General features: G+C 37.1%; 2 protein-coding genes across 2 annotated transcripts; both read left to right on the top strand.

Moving 5' to 3' along the window:
- The first annotated feature begins 13,994 nt into the window (after positions 1-13,994).
- LOC144436574 (putative glutathione S-transferase 5) lies at positions 13,995-19,055 on the top strand. Its single transcript, XM_078125395.1, has 5 exons — positions 13,995-14,186; positions 15,733-15,825; positions 16,580-16,695; positions 17,355-17,465; positions 18,392-19,055. Exons 1-5 carry the CDS (start codon positions 14,048-14,050, stop codon positions 18,554-18,556), a joined length of 624 nt encoding a protein of 207 aa, XP_077981521.1. The 5' UTR covers positions 13,995-14,047; the 3' UTR covers positions 18,557-19,055.
- A 2,753-nt stretch (positions 19,056-21,808) lies between these two features.
- LOC144436355 (glutathione S-transferase 1-like) lies at positions 21,809-27,320 on the top strand. The gene is made up of 5 exons (XM_078125137.1): positions 21,809-21,972; positions 24,498-24,590; positions 25,310-25,425; positions 26,003-26,113; positions 27,050-27,320. Exons 1-5 carry the CDS (start codon positions 21,834-21,836, stop codon positions 27,212-27,214), a joined length of 624 nt encoding a protein of 207 aa, XP_077981263.1. The 5' UTR covers positions 21,809-21,833; the 3' UTR covers positions 27,215-27,320.
- Positions 27,321-27,967: the final 647 nt, after the last annotated feature.

Here is a 27,967-nt window from a genome sequence, read left to right on the forward strand (position 1 = left end):
CATTGATATTTCGTTTACACTAACCAGTGTTCAGTTCCGGACAGAACATCCCGGAAAAAAGGTTCCATTGTGATACAATAATTGTCAGGCATGTGAAAAAAATAAGTAGACTTTCTTATCACCTGATCTTGGTTGAATTGAAAATTAACCATCTAAAGATTTAAGAAAAGAAGAAGAACGTTTCTGATAACGAACAGTTACTTGGAATTATGCAGGATTACCATGGTTTTGTTTTGATGTTGGTAGCATTTTGTGTAATACCTGGCGTCTAGCTTTTCAAATGCTTGCCATTCTTGCCACAGTGATGCTTACTAGCATATTGAAATCCAAACAATCTAAAATAATAAGCACTCAAATTATATCCATTTTCAGTCTTCCGCTATCCAATCACAACCGTCCGTTTATAATATATTCGTGTTTTTTTTAAGAATGTCGACCATCTCCCACCATCATAGTTTGACACAAATATTACGACTGGATGAAACGAGTGACTTGAATATCCCGATGAATTATTCAAATTAACTGATCGGATAATTATTTCACAACGCAGTAATACATACACCGTTACAAAGGGTTGGACGCAATGTGTCACGGACACTAATCTTCCTCAATTTCTCTTGGTTTGTAGTCTTTTTTACGTTCTATTTCCATTCCACTGTCAATGGTTCTAGTAGTTCATGATATGTTAAATTCATATAAACACATTACTTGTAAATGTATACAAATACTCGTCTTCGCTAAATAGTGTGATCATTGAAAATATTCTCGCAACAACTCGTGACACCGTCATTAAATGTCTTGACAATATAAACAAGGCTGTGTTGATGAAGTCAACTACGGGTATTCTTGAGATAATATTCTTAATAGTTCATTTTCCATAGGCATTGCGGTACACATTCAGGATCCTTTTTCAATATACATTATACAACGAGATAACCTCGCCGTTTTCAGTTTATGTACACACCAGTGCATTTCACTACTTTAATGAAATTTCACATAAAGGAAATCTTGGAATCACGTACAATCTCCGGTTTATATCCAAAGCCGATTAGAATATTTAGTCACAAGACGCCATGTGCTGTGTCATTTCACCAGAGGCATGAGTCAAACTATACAAATTATAACATTTATAGATTGTTAATAGTTAAATGAGTTCTCCTAAAAGGGCGTATACCATTTTATATCGAAATAAATGAAAAATATGAGGAAATTTAATACGTATTTGCCATTTCTAAAGCAAATGTTGTACACTTGAAATTTAATATCACATTTGTTGTAATGTCCCTCGGCGAAGGATTTGTAGAACCAGGATTAGCTTTGCCCACATGAGACTTATGTAGTTTGAAGTTCATGTCAAAGGTGAACGGGGTAAGCTCTCTAAGGTATTTAGAACCTGCCTCACCATCTATGCAATATACGTTTACGAGGATCAAGAACCGCAATTGAACGGGTGACATTTTCTATAATAGGAATATCAGGGGGTCATGATGACGTCATTGGGTAGTAGACTTATTTGCCGAAAAAGGGGAAAAGAGAATGATATTAAAAAAAATTGTAACACCCAGTATAGAAACTATGACATAGGATAGGATGGGATTGCAATGTCAAAGGTTGACTAATCAGCATCTGAATCCACGTTGTTCTGTTTTATATTGAAAGACGTGAAGTTACCTGGAACGAGTATCTATTGCAGTCTAATCTACAAAATCATTATTCACCGAATTACGAATTACTTACATAACTCTATAATGATAATTATCTACGCAGGAATTTCAAACACGACAACTTGACGCAATAATACGGGTGGATACAGACACCAAAACAAACAAAACAAAGTAAGTTTTGATTGTTGTTAAGGACTTAGTTGGAAACGCCTCAGCGAGTCAATCTCTTCTCTATGCAGTGCTGTATGTCGTTGTATGATATGCTGAATAATGTAGCAAATTCTAAATAGACCTTTGACTACTGACTCACGTTAAGTGCAGCCCCGGGGAAGTGACGTACACGAAAAAGACAAGTTGCAATATCTACCCACTCCATGTACGTATATGCGCATATACTCACTAATTTTGTGTAGTGAGTTTGGGTTATTTTTTATGGAAAAATAGTATCCGGTACGGCAAGGTATTACAAATCACTAACAATACCCAAACTCTGAAACATGAATAACGTTCTTCGATCGGTAGCAACCTCGTGCAGATTCATACAGCATATATAGGTGACATCACTGACACATCGTGATCATAAACAGGCATAGGCTGACGTTACCAATTGATACCAGACTTTGTCCACTGGCCAACAAAACATGGTTGGGATAGTCACACTTATTTCTACACTCATTGTAAATGGCTTGACCGCAGAAACCACGGGAGATACTAGGACTACTTCAGACAATGCTTACATTTGACACATAATACCCAGTCCCTAATATAGCCTAGTACAGGATATCCTAGTCAATATATATACATATATATATATATATATATATATATATATATATATATATATATATATATATATATATATATATATATATATATATATAATATTATACATAGGAATGTGTAAGGTTTCTGGTGATGAGGATCGATTGAGGTCGAAGGAGGAAATCATTTGCCATCTCGGAACGCTGGAACCCCGTTCGGGTTCTTTTTGGTGCGCGGAACTTTTATATCTTTCCTCACATATTTAACCGTTTAAAAGAACTTGCGATGTGTCTATCTATTCCATAACATTTAGAAACACAGTCAGGTGATGACCTACTATATATCCTGCCTTGATATCCTATGAGAAAGGATATTGATTTGAACCGTCCGATTGCATTTATAGATCGGGACTGTTTCACTCGTTCCTTATGCAAATATATATAAGATAAACACTTACCGAAATAACCCATTCGACAGCTACAATAAAATCCCCCATGTGATAAAGAATGACAACGGCCACCATGTGTACATTGGTTTAACCTACAAGGATCGGTTTTTATTCCTGAAAGAAAAATATAATAAATTAAATGTATTAATCGAGAAGTTTGATATCGAAATGGAAAAAAAATACCGCCTGGTCGCATATTTTCAAATGGTCGCCTGATAATGTTAGTATGAATGCCAGGGTGTAGATGTAGTAGTAGTACACATTATCAAGAGGAAAAGCTAGAGCAAATGAGTTCAAGGCCAATCTATCGCCGAGGTAAAAAATAAAACAATCCAAAGTTGCGTTCACTCAAGTTTAAGTTCATTCAAGAAAGGAAATCATGACCTGTTCACGTCTTTGGAGTTTCACCATTACTACTTTGAGCAATTGGCACCGAAGCGTGTGTCGTATTCACCGCGAACAGCAGTAGCATTTTATACTACCTGAATTCTCTCTCTTTTTTCATGAAAATAAATTATACATAACACTACCTGGTACTTACTCATCAAAAATCCTTCAATTTGACACGAGAATACCATGACCATAAACGCCACTGCCATCGATCGACTTACAAGGTTGACCATCATTACTTAAATAAGGCTACTATGAGGACTTCTTAGCTACTGTGCCGGTGCTTATCGGCAAATACAATATCCGTCGTGGAATGTCATTGCCTTATATATCGTTCACTCGTTATCGTTCAGTGGCAGGTAACTTCCCACGGAATATCTCAAATGGTCACGTGATATGGCTTCTGCAGGTCACTGACTACTTGTATCCTGGTCAACACGCTAAAAGGTAAACATTCCCACCATAGCAGGATGACGTGAGGACTGTTCATCCTCAAGTAACACGTAAATTGCCAGCAGTGTGGCTTTGTCGTTTTTGTTTTAGGTGGTTTATTTGTTTAACTTTTTTTTTGGAGGAGGATTCTTTTCTGCAGCTACATACTGGCCAATGAATGTATTACATCGAGACTCTGACAATAACTGTCTGTGGTAATACGCAGAACGTATATCCTGTTAAGACTTTAGACAAAGCTGTGGTAATTTGATATCGTGGCTGGAAGATGTGGGGGTTTTTTGGAATCGGAAGTCAACTTTCGACTTCAGAAATCAACAATGGCTTGTTACAATGGATGGATTAACACTGACACTCAATCTTGTTCACTTGAATGAATGAGCATTATCTTCGACACAACAGTCTTGGCTGGGGTGTGTATGGGGATTTCAATCATAGTCATGATGTATAATTTATAAAAAGTAATGAGCAAATCATAGAATGACGTAGAGAGAGATATACATGATAAATATTACCTAACTTAATCAAGGATCCGTTCCTATTCGATGATCGTAAGGATATAACCACCTGTTGGATTCATAACGCGTCGCAAGGATAACATTATGATCAAAATAAAAGGATGAATACCCCCCCCCCCCCCATCTATACAGTTTCAAATGGGAGGGTACTTTATAATTACACATTAAAATATGTGTAGCCGGGGGGGGGGTACGAAAATTCTTGGGTTCATTTCGGGGGGGGGGGGTATGACATTTTTGAAGGTGGGAGGCGCGCTGCTATGTTTTTTACCAAAATAATTTCTCCCCATGCCCCCCTCCCCCCACCGTAAATACTGAATCCAGCCTTAGTATAGGCACACACAGAATTAGCGTGTTTCAATAAAGAAACAACTGCCGTTAGACCTTTCGGTTGCTATTGTTATTTTTAAATGCTTATAAAATTGGTCAAAATAAGTTGTAATAACCGATTTAGATGCGCTCTGTTACACTCATATCGCCCACCCACTCATTTAATGAAATAAAATCTAAAATATCACGAATTGGGAAGGTAATTAGCACGAGTAGAAGACGTGTCTAGCCGAAATAACTCCTTGACCCAATAATTGACACATGCAGGATATGCTAGCCGAGAAAACAAAGTGTGCGTGCAAAACTATGTAATATAATGTATATGTATGTATGTATGTATGTATGTATGTATGTATGTATGTATGTATGTATGTATGTATGTATGTATGTCTGTGTGTGTGTGTGTGTGTGTGTATGTGTGTGTGTGTGTGTGTGTGTGTGACAGTGTCAACTTTGAATATACGCTACATGTTGTATGCCGGCGTTGGTAGTTAACGATGATTGACTAGGTGTTTGATAAAAGAACACCAAGAGACCTCGGTGACGTCAGACTTCTTTTAGCAATCTTTACCCTCGAGTTCTGAGATTTCACATACCAATGGTGTACGCCAACTGTATAATGTCGCAAAGACATGTGCTGAAGACAACAACTTACGGAATGGAAAGTAATTTCCTATCGTATTCTTTTACTTTCTCCAGTGCATATAAACTTGACACGTAGATACCACTGGTTGTTGCCATTTATTTCTGTTTCCTGCTTGGTTGTTAAAAAATTTGTTAGTCAATCGTATATCTGTATATCCCATCGTGTGATGACGTGTGTAGAAAACATGTCAAATGTCAACGAAACCAATCGCTAAGACTTGCCAATTACGACTGTAGTTTCATTTCCACCAGCGTTACGAAGTAATACTTGCAACTTACCCCTTTCACGCCCTAGCCCTATAACCGTCTTTTGGGAATTGGACTAATAAAACCTAAGAATCGGAATCTTTCAAGAGAGAGATTTACCGATGTAGGTAATGCCAGGGGGCGATATGTGTACAAATCCTCTTAAAAAAGACTAATTGCTTTTTCGACATATCAAAAAAAGTATAACCGTGGAGATTTGGATTACTGTTATGAATGGTATGTAGTATCCATGAATCTCTTTTCGCGGGCTACAAGATTTGATGACGTCATATGACATGATCATGATTATTAATTTGTTAAAGAACTGGAAATATTCTTGAAACTGTAAAATCCAAACATAAATTATTAGATTAGGAGTAAGGATGTTTTAAAAAAAAAAATAAGTGGTAGGGTACGGGGTACAAATGCCCGGCGTACGTTTTCCACTTAGCAAATTATTAATGTTACATGTGTGTAGATTGCAAAGTTGAGGAGATTACCGACCACGGTGAGTAGGATGCACCAAAGGAGACGTTCGAATCACTGTTCAACAGTGTTATGTGGTCCGAGAAAATCATTGGCCGAGCGGGGTAATGTGGTGCGCTGTGGTGAGAAGTCGCTAAGAAGTCAATACCGCCAGAGTCGTGAATTGGAGATCGGACTGGTAGCCTACTACATTTTTTGTACTATATACAGGGGCGATATCAATGCAATGTAGTTCAATTTAGGAAAAAAATATAGTTATTAGGTCCCTTCCTCCGCCAACTTAATTGACCAAAATTGAAAACTGTTTCAGACAGCACAATCAATTTCAAATCTGTATGTATACTAGTGCACGTGGTATTATGAATACAAGGCTCGTATGTAAGGAGGAAAAATAGATCTTTTATTAACACGTTAAACATACTTTGAGTGCCATGCATTTTCTATAGTGACATTTTTTTTTTGTATTTAGGGTGACAAAACATATTTCATTAAAACTAGTCATTTTGTAGGATGAGATTTAAAATGGTTTAACGCCCCCCCCCCCCAGCAAAGAATTTAGCTTTTGTTTTATCCTATATTAAAACATGGATGTATACGTACATGTATTATTAGTGAATACATCCATGATTGAAATAAGCTTATTGACCTCACTCCTTACAACTTCAAGGGTATCTGTAAACACTTTGAACAGATTCTGAGATTTGACTACCGAGTCCTGACTGTTGTAACTTATCTTTGAATGCTATTTCAGTTGATACACGAGAATTAAAACACAACAGTTTTTGACTATGTATAGAAGTTATACGCGTTTGTGAAGTTGGGATTATATCGCCCTCTTGCTCGCTAGTACTCGCCGAGCAAGGCGAGACATTAGGGCGCCCTCTATGGCGGATTATGTAAACAATGCGCACATTCATATATTCATTCAGTCCTCTTTCAATTGCTTTATTTGCAAGCCCAGCATGTCATATTATGACCTTTCTAATGTGGTCAATTAACAAATGAAACAGTATACTTTTACCCTTGATATGGATGCTACAACAGTTAAGATTGTAGTACATACAGAAAACGCTTTACTTTGGTGTTACATGTTGTATTAGTAAATGAAACAGTATACTTTTACACTTGATATGGATGCTATAAACAATTGTGGTACATACAGAAAATGCTTTACTTTTGGTGTTATGGGTTGTACTTGATATGGATGCTATAAATGCTTGTGGTACATACAGAAAACGCTTTACTTTCATGTTATGGGTTGCATTAGTAAATGAAACTATACTTTTACACTTGATATGGATGCTATAAACAATTGTGGTACATACAGAAAACGCTTTACTTTTGTGTTATGGGTTGTATTAGCAAAGGAAACCGTATACTTTTACACTTGATATGGATGCTATAAACAATTGTGGTACATACAGAAAATGCTTTACTTTGGTGTTATGGGTTATTTTTTTTAAAATATGATGAGCTAGATAAAGCAAGTGATAGGGTGATTTTTATTTTAATGGTATTTGACAGTAGAAATAAATAAATACTCACACTCGACAGACTCACAAATTCTGTGTTTTAACATACATGATGAACATGCATATTGTGTTCTCTGATCAGACAGAAAACAAATATACATTCAGTTCACACAGCTTTATTGGTGGACCTTGAACATTTACTGTCATAGCAAAATTTACATATTTTGATAGAACGTGACAAGCTTGTAGAATTGTACTTTAATGCTACGTAGAAACCAGAAATTACTTGTTATAATTCCAAATCAATATCATGGTAACGCCTTAGTTGTGAAAGAAATTTAGCCATAAATACAATCAGATTGAAAATGGAAGATCACAGGAAATTACTGTGTCATTCCATCTTAAATTAGCTTAGACCAAGTCAATAAAATGTGTGGTTCTGATAACGCCCAATTTCAAAAGAGTACACTGGCTAGGTAGGGAATTTTTAATTTTATATTTTACATGTATTTAATTATTCTTATTTGGTCTGGTTCAGGTTGTCACAAATATATACGTAGAGGTCAACAGACATTTCTCATTAATGTGTGCACATTTTCCGTATGATATGCAGACGATATTGTACACTGTATTCTGCCAAGTTGTTTTGATCACAAAACAATGTCAATCAAATCTCACTATTTCTCTCATGACTTTGCAAATTTTTTCTTTGACTTTTCAAATATTTTTTTCAAATTCCAAAAAGAATGTTCATGGTCAGCAGTGAAAAACTAGGTTGGGTTGGGTTATCTGAACTGCCTTAGAGGGCACACTTGTGTTTAGTGTACTGGTATCTGAGAATAAAAGACTTGTCCAAAATTTATGACTCAATAGCGTTTTTGTGAACACGAGAAAACATCAGTATTCACCAAAGACAGTTATGATAAAATCATGAAAATTTTCATTTACAAGAAAAAAAATGTTGATTTTATAATTCTTTTAAGAAATCACAGAATTGAACCAACTGCACAGTAACAGCTATTGTTTTACTACTAGTGAGTGGTAGTGCATCAAAATAACTGTAACTCCCACTGTAAATCGCCTAGCTTGTACTAATGGTAAAAATAACTCTCTCTGCTTGAGTTTTTGGCAGTTGATTCCTTGAAGGGATGTCATACACTCCCCTGGGTAGGGAAGGCTGTCACTATCCTTCAATTGAGCTAGTACATGTAGAATAGCTGGGTCACAGTCTTGAAAGCAAACATGGTGATAATTGACCTTTCCACCACAGTAAACTAAGAAATTGGGGCCTGACAACAGCAGGAACAAGCTAGGAGTAGAGACATTTAACTTTCAGTAATAGAGTAGCATGCAGTTGATTAATAACCATTTAGAGAATAGCCAGTGTGCCCTGTAAGCCACTGATGCACACAATTTCGACTGATGCACCAAAATTTGGTGTTCTCCTATCTCTTACTATATGTGGTGACTCACAAGAAATTCAAGGTTTTATCATTTTGACTCACAACAACAAAATTTGGCTATCATTAAAAGGGCACACTGAGAATAGCTATTCATTAGCCAAGGATGTAGATCATTTTAGAAGTAGGCAGTCAAATGTGAAAAGTTGGTGGAATCTAGGAACAATGTGACTCATAAATCTTCCCAATGATAGAAATATACTTGTTCATACAATGAATTTGTGAGCACTCTCCTGAAAAAAGTGGCCCGCAAAACATTGGCGAGTAGCCAGTTGTTTTTACAAGCTATCAGCCCTGTCAGTTAGCTGGCATTGATGTAATGTTTCTGTATGTCTATCACTTCAAGCTGCCACATAGGCTCATAAAGTGTATGTTTATCTGATAAATTAGTTACTTTGATAGCTCTTACTGTCATACACTTCCTAATATCCTGGATACTTCCAATAACCATTACATAGGCTCCTGGAACAGAAGGAGAATAAAAAAATCAGAATTTTGAACAAATGTACATTTTGTAGACAGGGCACTGAGCTTCTCACCCATTTAAATTTAGGGAAGGGATAATAAGGACACTGTAGCAATATATTTTACAATTTATACATTTTGGTAGATTTCCATACCTTATTACACCTGGGGTATTGTTCAAGTATAAATCAAAATGATCATTCAAGGTACCATGGATGTTTTAGTGTCTGATCACCTGATCACTATGGGAACACATAATAATTCCCAGAGAAATTCATATAGGTTACAAAAGTACACACACACACAAAATAAAAGGTGATTCAAGGTGACAAGGAAAAAACGATACAGAAATTTGAGGTAAAGGATAAACTCTCAAGGGGGTCTCAGTGTAAATGGACAATCGCCCTTTGGGGCAATGCATTTTGGGTGTTGATCTAAAACAGAGGTGTAGATTTGGAAGGGCTGGTCTGAAATAGGGTTTGACTAGCTTTGGTCTAATTTATATCAATCCTTCCATTTCACTATTTTTTACCCCAAAATTTCGAATACTTTTAACACTGGAACTTTATTATAATCAGACCCTTGTCAACCCTCTCTTCTTCATGGTAATGTACATACAAATCTATATAATAACGCAACAAGGTCTTACACAATTACATCTGGGTCTAAAATGGGTATGCATGTACAGTACAGTATTTTTTCACAAATTGGTCTAAAACAGAGTGTGGGATTTACATCCATCAAAATGTAGGTGAATGCCATCCTGTCCTCAACCCAACATCCTTCTCATAGTAGTAGTAATAGTACTATAGTATAAATTCACATTTTTTCTTCTTCTCTTTTTACTTTGTTTTGTTTTGCAACAAGATAAGCCACAGGATTCCTGGCGGATTGACACAGAGTGGAAAATCGCTACAGTCACGCGAGTCACTGCAGACCAGTCTTTCTTATCCCCATGCTGCAGTTATAATTTATAAACTTACCTGGTGTAAGACTAGACGTTTTAAATATTTTCTTGACATTTTTGAAGTCGATGAGAACAGTTCCAGTGCTATCGTCAAGAACAAAATTCTCGCACGACTCGTCAACTTCGACGACTGTGCCCTGTAACCAGACCATTTGAATGTCCACTGTCCGTCCATTTAGATTCAACACACAAGATGGATTTGAACTTGACGTGTCTGCTAATTTACACTCTCTGAGTTGTCGTATGAACAGTTTCCTAGCCGGTGATGTAAGCCTAGAGCTGGACATCTTTCCTGTTGTTCAAAACCAAAACTATATGTATGTAGGGCTGTAGCGCCAGTGTGTATTCTTCCATAGACAGTACCCAGTACTCCTCCAAAGTCCACTGAGATCAACAACAACAAACACGGAAGTGTCGAAAAGCTAACTTCAGTCTTCGCTGAAAACCGTAAACGTTGAAAACCAATGACTTAATCTTCTGGTTCGAGTGGTTGAAGACATAAAGAATATATAATTTCAAAAATTGATCGGTAAAATAGTGAAAAATTTGAAGTTCACTACCTCCGCTCTAGAATTTTAACATTCACAAAGAAGTGAATGTTGGCAGCCATATTTCCCGCTACACACAATCCTCGTCGCTGATTGGTCGCTCGGCAAGGTGAGAGGTCATTGCAGCCAGTGACTACATGACACTGAGGGCAGAGTCACTTGTAGTCTATCAGCTAGCCATCGGATGTTCTTCCGATAAAATACGACACACAGCCGAACAACGCTATCGAGGATGTTCGGGCAAGCCCTCACATGCGAACTTCGTTCGCTTATAGTTATAGCATCGAAAGAAAGCCCGAACGTCTAGCAGCAAGACTAAGTCACTTGTAGCAAATACTAGTATTCTAATTGCTATTCAAGTGTGGTCTTCAGAGTCATACATGTATTAAATACAAAATAATGGGAAAAATACCGTCACCGGTGAAAACGATATCGCTTTATAAAAAAAATAACACATTCTTAAATTCTTTGCGAAGATGAGTGAGTTATGTTTTTGCATGTACATGTCTGATTGTTATTGTTATTGTTATTGTTGTTGTTGTTGTTGTTGTTGTTGTTGTTTGACGTAAGTTAACTTTCTGAGTGGAGCACTATACATCTTTGTATGTTAATACGGCTCATTAGAAATATAACATATTTGATAGGGAATAATTTATATGTAAAATGGTCATGGGTCATAGTAGTAGTTGCTCGATGCATTGTGACATTTTGTGACACCATGGGTCAGTTAACAGACTCAACAAGTCTCGTTAGTACTAATTCGTGACAAACGAAATTAAGTGTAAATACATTTTGCTTGAAAGAGAAATCATACAAGTACATATACGATCATCGGCATGTATATATAACAGTGATGGAAAAGTACACCACTGGCGTCCCCACTTGACTGACTATACACAGAATGATTCAGAGGGTGGCCAAGTTTAGCAAACAAAACATCGACTGTATCATATCTTCCTAGACTGTCGACAGTCGCTCGCGCCTTTTTTCCCCTACATTTTATCTAAACTTAAGTCGTCGCCGCGCTCCTATCCTGCGCAACACTACCATAATTGCATACTGATATCAGTATGCGATTATAGTACTAGTAGTATTGCGCTGGATCGGAGCGCCGTAAACGACTTAAGTTTAGATAAAACGTAGGGAAAAAAGGCGCGAGCGACTGTCGACAGTCCAATATCTTCCTTGTATGTGACTCTATTCATCATAATTTACATAATTTATGTCTTATATACCTATAATGCGAAGCGTGTCCACGATTTTCTACCTTATATTCTATGTATCGGACCAAGTTACAAAAACTGGGAGTTTATCAGTTAGAGAACCCTGTTTGGAATAACAAATAACATTCAATGGCATATCCGACTTATTTGTCGCTGTGAAAAGCCCGTAGGCTACGGTTAGTATGTTTTGAAAACACGGTTTAAGCAATCATATTTACTTTAATACAAAATTCTATGTATCGGACCAAGTTACAAAAACTTGGAGTTTATCAGTTAGAGAACCCTGTTTGGAATAACAAATAACATTCAATGACATATCCGACTTATTTGTCGCTATGAAAAGCCCGTAGGCTACGGTTAGTATGTTTTGAAAACACGGTTTAAAGCAATCATATTTACTTTAATACAAACGGTCATCTCCTCCAGATCTGCGTTGTTTACACGATTCGTAAGCCTGACAACTGTAAATTAATTCACTGTCTGCAAGTGTAGATGTTCAAAAATAGACTTGTGAATGTGTAAAACTTTCAGATCATCACAAATTGATATAGTAATAACGTTAGAACATGATGAGAAAAAAGTGGGGCATGAAAAAAAATTGGATATGTTGCAAAAGAGGTCCATGTTTAGCTCTTGATTCATGACTCGCTAAACCAATGTAAACCTCAGAACTCCGAATTACTAACTGGGGTTGAAAGTACGTGCCGACGTACGTGTGCATACATATGTATGATAATACTAATAGGTTGTTGTGTAGTATTAAAGTGTCACGTGCACAGTGGGTGTTGACAGTCGTAAAAAAGGTTAATTTGCATATCGAGGGTTCCGATCGATGTGCAAATGACTAACATTTCTAATGTCTATAATACATAGTAAGTGAACACTACACAATCAGCTATCTAAAAAGGAAAGAAGCATGTATATACACTGAAACCCTTAATATTTGACTATAAATAGACATATAAATACATAAATGTTCTTAAATATTACTTCGGAAAGCCACCTTTCAGCTAACTCGACACAAACTAAACACATTGCTATTATATAATTAAGGTATATTACACATGTAGCTGATAATGGTGCCTTGGTTATGTAGATATATAATCACTTAGTAATCATGAATTAATGTAAACAGTTGAAGTACTCTAAGATGTATGCTGACAGATCATGAAAGTCACTGTAAAAATAAACGCTGGAGAAAACCGCTATCACAAACGACGCCCTAATGTGAGTGTAATCTATCAATGTCCTGTCACAACTCTGAAAACTACATCAACATGTCGCAATATTACTTTTAGTACTAGTATGGCTCTTACTTAGCTGAAAGCTGGGTTTCCACAGTCGTACCTAAGTCTTTGGATCGTCACGGACAAGCAGTACAATCATAGAATGAATAGAAAAAAAAAACCCGTGGGAATAAATTTGAACATTACTTTAATTGTGATAAATAAATGGAACATTTTAAGAGAAATTTAAATATTTATCTTCCACTTGTTTACTTTGCAATCTGTCCGACTACCGACCCTCTATCACAAAGAAGAACTATGATTTGGGTCACTTCACGACTTGACGTCGACTAAGGGTAGATATTGTAGACGGAAACTTTGGAATGACAATTTATACTTCAAGGGCTTTTAAGTGATTATTTACAGACGAAGAGCTTTAAAAGGACAATACATAAATAACTTTTTGACAATCACAATTGCAAATGCACCATGAGTCATCAGTTTTTTAGTGCGAAAAATGCCGAGTCACCATAACAAAGAAGCCAAGCTGACAATCTGATTGGCTACTAATGTTTACTTTTCTAACTCATTCATCATACATGTCACATGGTGTTCCATATCCAATAATTGCCCCTATCGCAGCCAATAAGTACCCGTGTCCTAAATTGCAGACCTGCACTACATGCGCGCACTGAGTTGGTAGACACTGTTTTAGACCTGCCTTCACCTACAACGTCTACTGCAACCATGCCAAAGTACAGACTCACTTATTTTAACGGTCGTGGCCTTGGTGAGCCAATTCGACAGATTTTTATAGTCTCCGGAGTTGCGTATGAAGACAATCGTATTACACAGGAAAAATGGCCCGGTGAGAAGGCATCTGGAAGTAAGTAGCGGTGAAAATTTTTATTCTAACAAATTAACATCACAACTTGAACGGTCTCATGGGTCTCACCGTCAATTTTTCTCACAAAGAGACCATGGTTACATAACTGTTCAAATAATATGCGTCCTTTATTGATTTTTTTTTGGTACAACTGAACCAATAAAGTTCAGTAGTGCGAGAGGCATGATGCGGTATCTGTCCGTCGGTCTTGTCTGTCTGGTTTTGTGTGTCTGTGTGTGTGTGTGTGTGTGTCTGTGTGTGTGTGTGTGTGTGTGCGTGTGTGTGTGTGCGTGCGTGCGTGTGTATGTGCGTGTGTGTGCGTGCATGAACACGCGCGCGCGCGCGCGTGTGTGTGTGTGTGTGTGTGTGTGGACGACTTAAACTAAAAAAGTATTAGACCGTTTGCCTTGGTATTTTGTGAGGACTTTACTTGTAGAGTCTATTTGGGAATTGTTCAAAGCAAAATGATCACATCACAGGTGTGTGATTTAGGTTAAAAATATCTTCTTTTTTTATTAAACTTAAAATCAAAAACTACTGAGCAGACCAGTGTGAAATTTGATGGGAATGTTCTTCGGGGTATTGAGATTAAGAATTGTTCGTGACATGATGATCCTATAAGTGATATACAAATCAGGTATAAAATGTGTCGTTTGGTCAAAAATCTATCATTCCAAAACTACTAAGCAGTTAGAGGTGAAATTTAATGGAGATACATCTGTGGATATGTAGATGGAGGTGTTTCACAACTTGACCCCATTGGTGATATGCCAATTAGGCCTAACAATTTAATCTCAATGTTGGTAAAAAAAAAAAATTTTATCTTGAAAACTGAAATTTGGTGGGGGTGTTTCTGGAGATGTTATTCTGCAGTTTTTGTTCAAAACATTTTGACACAACTGGTCCTAGCAACCATGACCATGCCCTTAACAACAGTGAAATGATGATGTATATTTTAATAACGTGGATGGGTAGGTATGTGAATAAAGATTCAAAAACTGTATGCAAATATAACTAGCAACAAGACCACACCCATAGCAACAGCCAAATGATGATTTATATTGCAAAGATGAAAATTGGGAAGGATAGGCAAGTGAATAAAGATTCCAAAAATGTATGCAAATATGCATATCAACAAGACCACGCCCATAACAACAGCTAAATACAGTTTTGCTACAACACCATTGGCGCTATTTTTAAGATTTGATAAAAGCTGAATGGACCTGAATGAAAACTGCATCTAAAGAATAAGTTTTAACTTCGTATGTTCCGTTTCAACAACAATATTCCTTTCCATCTCATCCACAGGGAGAGGTTAGCTACCAAGCTATCGCTTTTTTTAAATTGTAGAGTTCTTCTTTGCTTCTTAGTTTTTTTATCGTGATATGATATAAACTATATACCACATTAGTCTATGGATTATTGTATTATATTTACATGTTGACTATTTCAGTAGTCTGTTGAAAGTATATTAAGTTCGTGGTGGAAGCGTCACCAAAAAAAATATTGTACAACACTGAAATGTTTTGTTTTCTAATCTTTACAGAGTATCCGTTCGGTTCGATGCCAATTTTAGAGATTGACGGAAAGACGCTGGCTCAGTCCTACGCCATCGCTCGATATTTGGCGAATGAATTTGGTAAGCAATTAATTACGAAGTAATCATGGGAATTCAAGCAGTACTGTCATCCACGTTTCATGATGGTCGAATGGATGTTAGAACGACTGGCTTGGAATCTGTAGGTCACAGTCCCGAACTTCATAGCCGTGGTGATGTCTGAATGGCTAAAGTCCATGGGTATTAGGTTTGAACTACGTGTGCATGATTGTGCCCCAGCTATATAATGGGTACCTTGTAGGATAGGTTGCAATGTTGCAATGTGAATGTTTTAATCATATGTATAAAGGGTGCAATGAATCACGTACATGCTTCCGAAGGAGTTGAGGAAATGTGAAGGGCCACTTTGCAGCTAGGCTCGTGCCAAGAGTATTAATTGCAAAGCGCTTTGGACACAATATAGGAAAGCGCAATATTAAACTAATGTTATTATTTATATTTATCTAAAAATCAGAATTTGTAATTAATGTTATGAGCTTAGAACATTTCTGGTGAAATAATAATGTAAAAAAACAAAACAAAAGAAACCAACGTATTATAGTTTTTGGATACTGTCCTTGATATCGAAACCACAATACATTCGGTGCATTTCGGTTGTTCTCGGGAAAATTCGACACTGAAAAGCGTAATTACAAATACTCCTATACAATGATAGTAATAGTAAACATGTTGAGACAGGGCAAAACTGCTTCACCATGTTTATTTCTGTAGAAACTATACATTTTATTATTTCAGGTGTACATGCTATATTCAAATGGTTTGATTTATTTTAAAGGACTTGCAGGGAAGACCAACATGGAGAAGGCAGAAGTCGACATGGTAGCTGATGCTGTCAAGGACTTCGGACAAACAATAGGAAAAGTTGCTTTTGAAAAAGACGACGCAAAAAAGGTTTGTGACTGTAAATTGTTGATCTTGATTAGAAGGAATAGTGATATATTGATGGTTAATAGCACTATGGTCAGGGATCCATGATAATATTTAATATTTCGATTTATAAATGCGAATAATTACACGTGTGAATTTGTACACAGACGTAGAATTTGTAGTTTGACCACAGCGGTTGCTAAATAAAGTTGGTATGTTGTTTACGTCAAGGTTGTTTGATTTCTAACATGTTCGAAACGGATAAAATGAACATCAAATTTCACCCGTAATAGGGGGTACATACAACGTGCATGTATGTGTCTGCGTGCGTGCATGCGTATGTATGTATGTATGTATGTATGTATGTATGTATGTATGTATGTATGTATGGATGGATGGATGTGTGTGTGTGCGTGCGTGTGTATGTGTGTGTATACATGCAAGACAATGTTAACTGGGGAGAACTTTATTTGACCATCGACATGGTACGTTATTTGGTAGTATCTATTACAAAGTGAAAGTTAGTCATCGTCGCAAAACACAGCCTGTTTTACGGCAACGTTCTTAATGAGCCTCGTAGAAATAATAACTCTGGTTTGCGAGAATGAAGTTAGTCCGTATACATATATATGTTCAGAATTTTCTTTTTTTCCCTTCTTTTTCCTTTCAATTATCTAATTTAGGCCGAGGGAATGAAGAATATCAATACAAAAGATGCACCAACTTATCTTGCTGCAATGGAGAAGATTTTGACAAGCAATAAGGGTGGAAATGGTTACTTTGTTGGTGACAGTGTAAGTTAAAACTTGCATATTCAAAATGTAATTACGATGTTGTATGTATCGTTACTCCCATACCAAAACTAACGCAATGATCGGAAGTATGAAATACAAGCTATACAGTGTATGTATTTTTCTTGTCTGCATTTATTTGTATCGACTCTTTAGACTTCTAAAACCAAGGAAGCTGTGATTTTAAAGACCAGACTTTCGCTCAAATTCGTCGTGTGGTTGCGCCTTTTCGGCCACAGCTATCTCATTTGGCATGTCACCGTGACTGCCCCCCCTCCCCCGGGTGCGCCCCACACGGCGTACAGACTATAGTAGCCGTAACCATGACAATTAGTGATGGTTGAAAACAAAATCTCCCCATTGCTGCACCCCTTTTTCGTGACTGTTTATGTTTGAAATATGAACATTGGCATTGAGCCCTAAAACGGCAGTTTGACTTTAGTCATTGAGGAACTCTAATCGTAAACTGTAAAGAACACTGGCTTATTGGATATTAAATATAGTTATGCCTTTTCATTAAATCGGTATTACCTTTTAATAAAGCATTCCGAACGTCACACTATATCTTTGCTAAAAATTTCGAAAGTGAAAACTACTACTACGGGTTTCTAATACGTAAAATCTTATCGGATCCTCATTACGTTTATGCATGCATTTCTTTCAGCGCACAAATGTGTGTTAAATCACTGGCATGTATGTGTGGATGTGTGTGAATGTATGTGTGTGAATGTATGTGTGTGTCTGCACGCGCATTACTGCATTTGTTTTAAGATGAAGAGAGCGTCCTCTGAATTGCTTTCTAGTCACAAACCCAGAATTCGTCAAGATTCTTTTTGTAAAGAGGAGAAGAACATAACTGATTGAATTATGACAGTCCGCTTGTGACTATTATTATATTAATGTGATTTTAATTTTTTTTAATTTTTCAGTTAACCTGGGCAGATTTAACATTTGTCAATCAAACTGAATATTATCCAATGTTTGGCAGTGATGTCTTAGCTCCCTATCCTAAACTGAAGGCTCTTGTGGATCGTGTCAATGCACTGCCAAAAATTAAGGCCTGGAAGGATAAAAGACCAAAGACAGACTTTTAAAAAGACCGACATTTAAAACGAATTTGACGAGATAATAAGTCGTGCGCACGAGATATTATCTCTCATGCGCACGATATATATATTTTTTTGCTTTTGGAGATGGCACTAACGGGCTTTCACATATTGCGTTATATGATATAAAATTATTTTTACCGTCCATACTCCTCTTGTATATGTATAGTAAATTACGTCAAATATAAACATGCCAAATTTGTTTTCGTAGAAAAGAGTAAATAAAGTTTTATATAGTTCAACTTAATTTTGATTTTTGTCGTTTTTATCAGTCATCTCCCTAACATGAAAGTTTTTCAAATGCTCAGCCTAGCCATCGACATCATCTACTACATTTCAGCAGTTAAACACAGAGTTCTGTCAGCAAGTATAAAATATGTCCAACTGTATAGAATTACTAAAAAATGTATTGGTTGTCCAAAGATGTCAAAGGTGAAGTCCTCCTCACAACAAGCTTCAACTGTGTTCTGGGGACTTTCATTATTCGTAATTATGGTCCTAGCTATATTGTACACTTTCTAATAAAGATGATAATTCAAGTTGCAGACTTCGGGTTTCGGAAATCACTCAATCTTGATCCTGTATACGTATGTTTGGCCGAAGAGCATAATGACGTATGAAGCGAGTATATGTGTGCGTGTGTGTGTGTGTGGTGGTGGTGGGGGGGGGGGTTGAAGGGGTGCTGTGTCTCACACCACACAGTCGAATTAATCTAACACAAAGAGAATACTTCATACTACATGGCATACAGAGAGAGGGGGTGTTTACAAAATTTCAGGACGAACAGACATTTGGAGTAAGATATAAACGACAGATCAGATATATGTTGAAAACTTTGCATAATCTATAGTGATATGTTTATAATCTCCCGGTATTCCGAATGAGTTTTACGTCATCGAGGTCGAATGATTCCCTTCATGTCGGCCGTATCCCTCTGAGCCGATAGGCGAGGAGGGATACAGACATAGGGGAATCATGAGTCCAAGATGACGTAGCACAAATGAGAAATACCGGGAGATTATTTATTTATTAGATATGTAGACCCACTAATTTTTTCTGTTATGATGACACTTTGAAACTAAAATATTCTCAAAATTTACGATGAACGCGCATTACTTTCATGAAGTGACTTGTGAAGTCACTTTCGGCGTTTCGACAGCTGTCTTCATTACTGCTACAGTAAAGTCACACCACATACGTTCAGGTAGGGAACATTTTGTCAACGACGGGACGTTTGTCAAGACTCAGTGACTATTGCTTTGACAAACTATAAACATTTTCATCGGAAAAAATGAGAAATACCGAGAGACTGACTAACGAACGGCTGCCGGTTATGCATAATCTTTGAACTCGGCTCATACGCCAGAAACATAAACACTGGCATGCAAGTTAAAACGTAGAAAACAAGGTGAAATTTTCAAAATCACATTGTCAAAAGTTATTCAAAAATGCTATCAATAGTTGAATTATACGTTAAAAACATAAACACTAGCAAGTTAAAACGTCGAAAACATGGTGAAATTTTCAAAATCACATTTTCAAAAGTTATTCAGATATTCTATCAATAGTTGAATTATAACAGACAGCGATTTCACTGCGGTGTGTAACTATCAGAAATGGAGGTTTTTACGATGCTGTAATGTCAGCATGTTTATGTACGTTTACTTAGTGGCTGTACGAAAGGCGATAGATGTGTCCAAACGAGATGTATTTGTTCACTGTTTACACTGATGATGATGTCAATATTCGAAGAATCATCAAACATAACCGAAACCTTATTTCACGTGTCTTATATTACAAAATTATGATTTACACTTTCGCATTTCACATTTAACAATAACAACAACAACAACAACAACAACAACAACAACAACAACAACAACAACAACGTCGTAACTGTACAGGTTGACAGTGCTGCAGCAGGACCGACACTTCTGACGTCAACCTGAAAATAACCAGCATAATATTATATATATAAACCAGCTCCCTGTAGCGTAGTGGTTAGCGCACAGGATTAGCAGTCGGGAGGTCACGAGTTCGAATCCCACTGGAAACAGGGGTTTTTTCTGTGACCGACCCAAACCAAGGGTGAGTGTTCTACAGATGGGTAGGCTGTATCACTCAGCCGTGTCTCACTCACAAGATGAGTGCGAAGTAATGACTTGAAAAGTCGGGGACGATTACTCACACGGAGCCTCCAGGTACTATGTTTGCCGGGCCTTGGTGACTCTGGGAAGGAAACACTATTTTTTCAACAGGAATTTTGTTGATAGTGTTCACACTGAGCCGTGTACTTCCACTGATACACAACGTGCAGGGATAGTCCTAGTCTTGCTGCTAGACGTTCGGGCTTTCTTTCGATGCTAAAACTATAAGCGAACGAAGTTCGCATGTGAGGGCGGAAATTGCTTTGAACGCTCAGTCATTGAGAGCGCGGAAATTGCTTTGAACTCTGTCATTGAGAGCGCGGAAATTGCTTTGAACGCCCAATCATTGAGAGCGCGGAATTGTCCTTCTCGTCCACCGTAATAAACAGTCCTCAACACGTAGCTCAGTAGCATGCATTTGCGATATAATTATTGGCTCGGAATGTTTTGGGTTTTTTGACAAATACATGGCACAATGTCTTGGAATATTTTTAGTCAAAAAGTTTGAACGGTAACTTATGGAACGTGGAAAAAAAACATTTAGTGTTGCGTACAACACAGCTGTGTGAATACTCGAGTCACGGGACATGCAAGTACATTTACAGTTTATAAATTATATAAACACACAGTATACAATCGTGTATTCAACTCATTCAGTATATTTCAACCGGGTATGGTAAAACATTACAGTTAATCTCGGTAATCCAATTCAACCTTTGTTTTATTTCTTTTTGTCTTACGTCTTACCAGTATTTACCGAGAAAGATAGTGATTCCCAGCTTGGTCGTTAATTATTCAGGATTACGTCGTTTGGGTGGAGAACGCATAATTACATGCAAATGAACCCGTGTGATTAACTTACTCCCCTTTAAAAGGCAAATGCACCACGAGTCATCAGTTTTTTAGTGCGAAAAATGCCGAGTGACCATAACAAAGAAGCCAAGCTGATAATCTGATTGGCTACTAATGTTTACTTTTCTAACTCATTCATCATACATGTCACATGGTGTTCCATATCCAATAAATACTCGTGTCTTAAATTGCAGACCTTCACTACATGCACTGAGTTGGTAGACACTGTTTTAGACCTGCCTTCACCTACAACGTCTGCTGCAACCATGCCAAAGTACAGACTCACTTATTTTAACAGTCGTGGCCTTGGTGAGCCAATTCGACAGATTTTTATAGTGTCCGGAGTTGCGTATGAAGACAATCGTATTACACAGGAAAAATGGCCGGGTGAGAAGGCATCAGGAAGTAAGTAGCGGTGAAAATTTTTACATAACTGTTCAAATAATATGCGTCCTTTATTGATTTTTTTTGGTACAACTGAACCAATAAAGTTCAGTAGTGCTAGAGGCATGATGCGGTATCTGTCCGTCGGTCTTGTCTGTCTGGTTCTGTGTGTGTGTGTGTGTGTGTGTGTGTGTGTGTGTGTGTGTGTGTGTGTGTGTGTGTGTGTGTGTGCGTGCGCGCGTGTGTATGTATGTATGTATGTATGTATGTATGTATGTATGTATGTATGTATGTATGTATGTATGTATGTATGTATGTATGTATCATATCATATCATCATATTATGTACAGCTTTGAAGGCTAAAAGCCTATGAGTCGATCAAAGGTTAAAAAAAAATCATATGTTCAACAGTCCATAGTCCAAAGTTCCCCGAATAGTAACATGTATATAGTATTTGTATTCAGCCCAGTGACTGTCTAGAGTGTTTTTGAAAGAGTTGATAGTATTTGCTGTAACAATTTTTGTTGGCAGTTTATTCCATGCATTGATGATCCGGTTTGGAAAAAAGTTGACGCGAGTTGACTTCTGATCAAAGACTTCCGAAGTTTCAGTGGGTGGTCTCTCGTGGCACTATGTGTTTCACATTGGAAAAAAATGCTGGTTCGCAGAGTATTTACCATGAAGATACTTCCATACTTCTATTATATCGCCCCTCATCCTTCTGTACGACATACTGGGAATATCTAAGCGTGTCAAACGTTCACTGTAGCTCAAGTCTCTCATTCCTCCAATTAATTTTGTTGCTCTCCGTAACACATTAATTAAATTGCAGTCTTTAACAAAGCGTGGTGACCACACAACATTGGCGTACTCTAAATGCGGACGCACAAGGGCAATGAAGAGTCTTTTCAGTGATTCTTTGTCTAGATATGTGAATGATCTTCTAATTAAACCGAGTATCTGATTTGCCTTATTTGCTTGTTTCTGTACATGAGGAGAAAATTTCAGTTCTGTATCAACGAAGACACCAAGGTCCGTTTCTAATAAAGTTGTCTCAAGTGCAGTCTGTGTGTTTCCACTGTCCATGGTGTACTGGAAGCTTGTGTTGTTATGGCCCATATGCATGGTTTTACATTTAGAAACATTGAACTTCAGTTGCCATTGATCAGACCATGTCATTAATTTGTCAATGTCATGTTGGAGCATCTCACAATCAGCTGTAGTTTGCACTGTTCTGTATATCTTGGTATCATCAGCGAACATAAGACAGGAGCTATGAAGGACTGAGTCAGGTAGGTCATTGATGAAACAAACAAAAAGAACAAGACCTAGGGCACTGCCTTGGGGAATTCCGCTAGTTACTGGAGCCCATTTTGATGAAAAACAAAATGATCACATCACAGGTGTGTGATTTGGGTTAAAAAAAATTTTTTTTATATTAAACTTAAAATCAAAAACTACTGAGCAGATCAGTCTGAAGTTTGGTGGGAATGTTCTTAGGGGTGTTGAGATTAAGAATTGTTCATGACATGATGATCCTGTAAGTGATACACAAATCAGGTATAAAATGTGTCGTTTGGCCATAAATCTATCATTCCAAAACTACAAAGCAGTTTGAGCTGAAATTTAATGGAGATGCATCTGGGGATATGTAGATGAAGGTGTTTCACAACTTGACCCCATTGGCGATATGCCAATTAGGCCTAACAATCTCAATGTTGGTAAAAAAAAACTTTTATCTTGAAAACTACATAGTGAAATGGGGCTGAAATTTGGTGGGGGTGTTTGTGGAGATGTTATTCTGCAGTTTTTGTTCAAAACATTTTGACACAACTGGCCCTAGCAACAGTGAAATTATGATGTATATTATAATAACGCGGATGGGTAGGTAAGTGAATAAAGATTCAAAAAAATGAATGCAAATATAACTAGCAACAAGACCACACCCATAGCAACAGCCAAATGATGATTTATATTGCAAATATGAAAATTGGGAAGGATAGGCAAGTGAATAAAGATTCCAAAAATGTATGCAAATATGCCTATCAACAAGACCACGCCCATAACAACAGCTAAATACAGTTTTGCTACAACACCATTGGCGCTATTTTTAAGATTTGATAAAAGCTGAATGGACCTGAATGAAAACTGCATCTAAAGAATAAGTTTTAACGTCGTATGCTCCGTTTCAACAACAATATTCCTTTCCATCTCATCTACAGGGAGAGGTTAGCTACCAAGCTATCGCTTTTTATTAATTGTAGAGTTCTTCTTTGCTTCTTAGTTTTTTATTGTGATATGATATAAACTATATACCACATTAGTCTATGGATTATTGTATTATATTTACATGTTGACTATTTTAGTAGTCTGTGGAAGCGTCACCAAAAAAATATTTTGTTGTAACAGTTGTTAATCGTAATGGCGCCTTTTTAACCAGACAACTTCTTAATATCTACGTTTTTCCTCAAAACACTAACATCTTAACCGAATTATGTCGTGATATTGTACAACACTGAAATGTTTTGTTTTCTAATCTTTACAGAGTATCCGTTCGGTTCGATGCCAATTTTAGAGATTGACGGAAAGACGCTGGCTCAGTCCTACGCCATCGCTCGATATTTGGCGAATGAATTTGGTAAGCAATTAATTATGAAGTAATCATGGGAATTCAAACAGTACTGTCCTCCACGTTTCATGATGGTCGAATGGATGTTAGAACGGCTGGCTTGGAATCTGTAGGTCACAGTCCTGAACTTCATAGCCGTGGTGATGTCAGAATGGCTAAAGTCCATCATGGGTATTAGGTTTGAACTACGTGTGCACGATTGTGCCCCAGCTATATAATGGGTACCTTGTAGGATAGGTTGCAATGTGAATGTTTTAATCATATGTATGAAGAGGGCTGAAGAGGTGCAATGTATCACATGGTTCCGAAGGACTTGAGGAAATGTGAAGGGCCAGTTTGCAGCTAGGCCCGTGCCAAGAGTAATAATTGCAAAGCGCTTTGGACACAATGTAGGAAAGCGCAATATTAAACTAATGTTATTATTTGTATTAATTTAAAAATCAGAATTTGTAATTAATGTTATGAGCTTAGAACATTTCTGGAGAAATAATAATGTAACCCCCCCCCCCCCCCCAAACAACAACATATTATAGTTTTTGGATACTGTCCTTGATATCGATGTTCGACACTGAAAAGAGTACTTACAAATACACCTACAATCATGATAGTAATAGTAAACATGTTGAGACAGGGCAAAACTGCTTCACCATGTTTATTTCTGTAGAAACTATAAGTTTTATTATTTCAGGTGTACATGCTATATTCAAATGTTTTGATTTATTTTAAAGGACTTGCAGGGAAGACCAACATGGAGAAGGCAGAAGTCGATATGGTAGCTGATGCTGCCAATGACTTCGGACAAACAATAGGAAAAGTTGCGTTTGAAAAAGACGACGCCAAAAAGGTTTGTGACTGTAAATTATTGATTATGATTAGAAGGAATGTTGATATATTGATGGTTAATAGTACTATGGTCAGGGATCCATGATAATATTTAGTATTTGGATTTATAAATGCGAATAATTACACGTGCGTGCAAGTGTATGTTTATGGGGGGGGGGGTTACATACAACGTGCATGTATGATATGTGTCTGCGTGCGTGTATGTATGTATGTATGTATGTATGTATGTATGTATGTATGTATGTATGTATGTATGTATGTATGTGTCTGTGCGTGCGTGCGTGCGTGTGTGTGTATACATGCAAGACATCGTTCACTGGGAAAAACTTTATTTGACCATTGACATGGTACGTTATTTGGTAGTACAGTATCTATTACAAAGTGAAAGTTAGTCATGGTCGCAAACCACGGCCTGTTTTACGGCAACGTTCTTAACGAGCCTCCCCACAGGTACTTATTTCAAAATGTAGTGGTAGAAATAATAACTCTGGTTTGCGAGGATGAAGTTAGTCCGTATACATATATATGTTCAGAATTTTCTTTTTTTCCCTTCTTTTTCTTTCAATTATCTAATTTAGGCCGAGGGAATGAAGAATATTAAAACAAAAGATGCACCAACTTATCTTGCTGCAATGGAGAAGATTTTGACAAGCAATAAGGGTGGAAATGGTTACTTTGTTGGTGACAGTGTAAGTTAAAACTTGCATATTCAAAATGTAATTACAATGTTGTATGTATCGTTACTCCCATACCAAAACTAACGCAATGATCGGAAGTATGAAATACAAGCTATACAGTGTAGTATACTTTTCTTGTCTGCATTTAATTGTATCGACTCTTTAGACTTCTAAAACCAAGGAAGCTGTGATTTTAAAGACCAGACTTTCGCTTAAATTCGTCGTGTGGTGGCGCCTTTTCGGCCACAGCTATCTCATTTGGCATGTCACCGTGACTGCCCCCCCCCCTCCCCCGGGTGCACCCCACACGGCGTACAGACTATAGTAGCCGTAACCATGACAATTAGTGATGGTTGGAAACAAAATATCCCCATTGCTGCACCCCTTTTTCTTGACTGTTTATGTTTGAAATATGAACATTGGCATTGAGCCCTAAAACGGCAGTTTGACTTTTGTCATTGAAGAACTCTAATCGTAAACTGTAAAGAACACTGGCTTATTGGATATTAAATATATAGTTATGCCTTTTCATTAAATCGGTATTCAAAATTACCTTTTAATAAAGCATTACGAACGTCACACTATATCTATGCTAAAAATTTCGAAAGTGAAAACTACTACTACGGGTTTCTAATACGTAAAATCTTATCGGATCCTCATTACGTTTATGCATGCATTTCTTTCGGCGCACAAATGTGGGTTAAATCACTGACATGTATGTGTGGATGTGTGTGAATGTATGTGTGTGTCTGCACGCGCATTACTGCATTTGTTTTAAGATGAAGAGAGCGTCCTCTGCATTGCTTTCTATAGTCACAAACCCAGAATTCGTAAAGATTCTTTTTAAAAAACATAACTGATTGAATTATGACAGTCCGCTTGTGACTGATCAAAGAGGGAATAACCATTATTTTATTAATGTGATTTTCATTTTTTTTAATTTTTCAGTTAACCTGGGCAGATTTAACATTTGTCAATCAAACTGAATATTATCCAATGTTTGGAAGTGATGTCTTAGCTCCCTATCCTAAACTGAAGGCTCTTGTGGATCGTGTCAATGCACTGCCAAAAATTAAGGCCTGGAAGGATAAAAGACCAAAGACAGAATTTTAAAAAGACCGACATTTAAAATTAGTGAAGTAAATCGTTAATGTGAAATTGTACGAAATATTTATCGTTTCCTCGTCCACTATATTTTTTTGCTTTTGGAGATGGCACTAACGGGCTTTCATATATTGCGTTATATGATATAAAATTATTTTTACAGTCCATACTCCTCTTGTATATGTATAGTAAATTACGTCAAATATAAACATGGCAAATTTGTTTTCGTAGAAAAGAGTAAATAAAGTTTTATATAGTTCAACTTAATTTTGATTTTTGTCGTTTTTATCAGTCATCTCCCTAACATGAAAGTTCTTCAAATGCTCAGCCTAGCCATCGACATCATCTACTACATTTCAGCAGTTAAACACAGAGTTCTGTCAGCAAGTATAAAATATGTCCAACTGTATAGAATTACTAAAAAATGTATTGGTTGTCCAAAGATGTCAAAGGTGAAGTCCTCCTCACAAAAAGCTTCAATTGTGTTCTGGGGACTTTCATTATTCGTAATTATGGTCCTAGTGATATTGTACAATTTCTAATAAAGAAGATAATTCAAGTTGCAGACTTCCGGTTTCGGAAATCACTCAATCTTGATCCTGTATACGTATGTTTGGCCGAAGAGCATAAGGATGTATGAAACGAGTATATATATGTGTGGGGGGGGGGGGGGTTGAAGGGGTGCTGTGTCTCACACCACACAGTCGAATTAATCGAACACAAAGAGAATACTTCATACTACATGGCATACAGAGAGAGAGG

Source organism: Glandiceps talaboti, chromosome 6 (assembly GCF_964340395.1).
Source record: "Glandiceps talaboti chromosome 6, keGlaTala1.1, whole genome shotgun sequence".
Lineage (NCBI taxonomy): Eukaryota > Metazoa > Hemichordata > Enteropneusta > Spengelidae > Glandiceps > Glandiceps talaboti.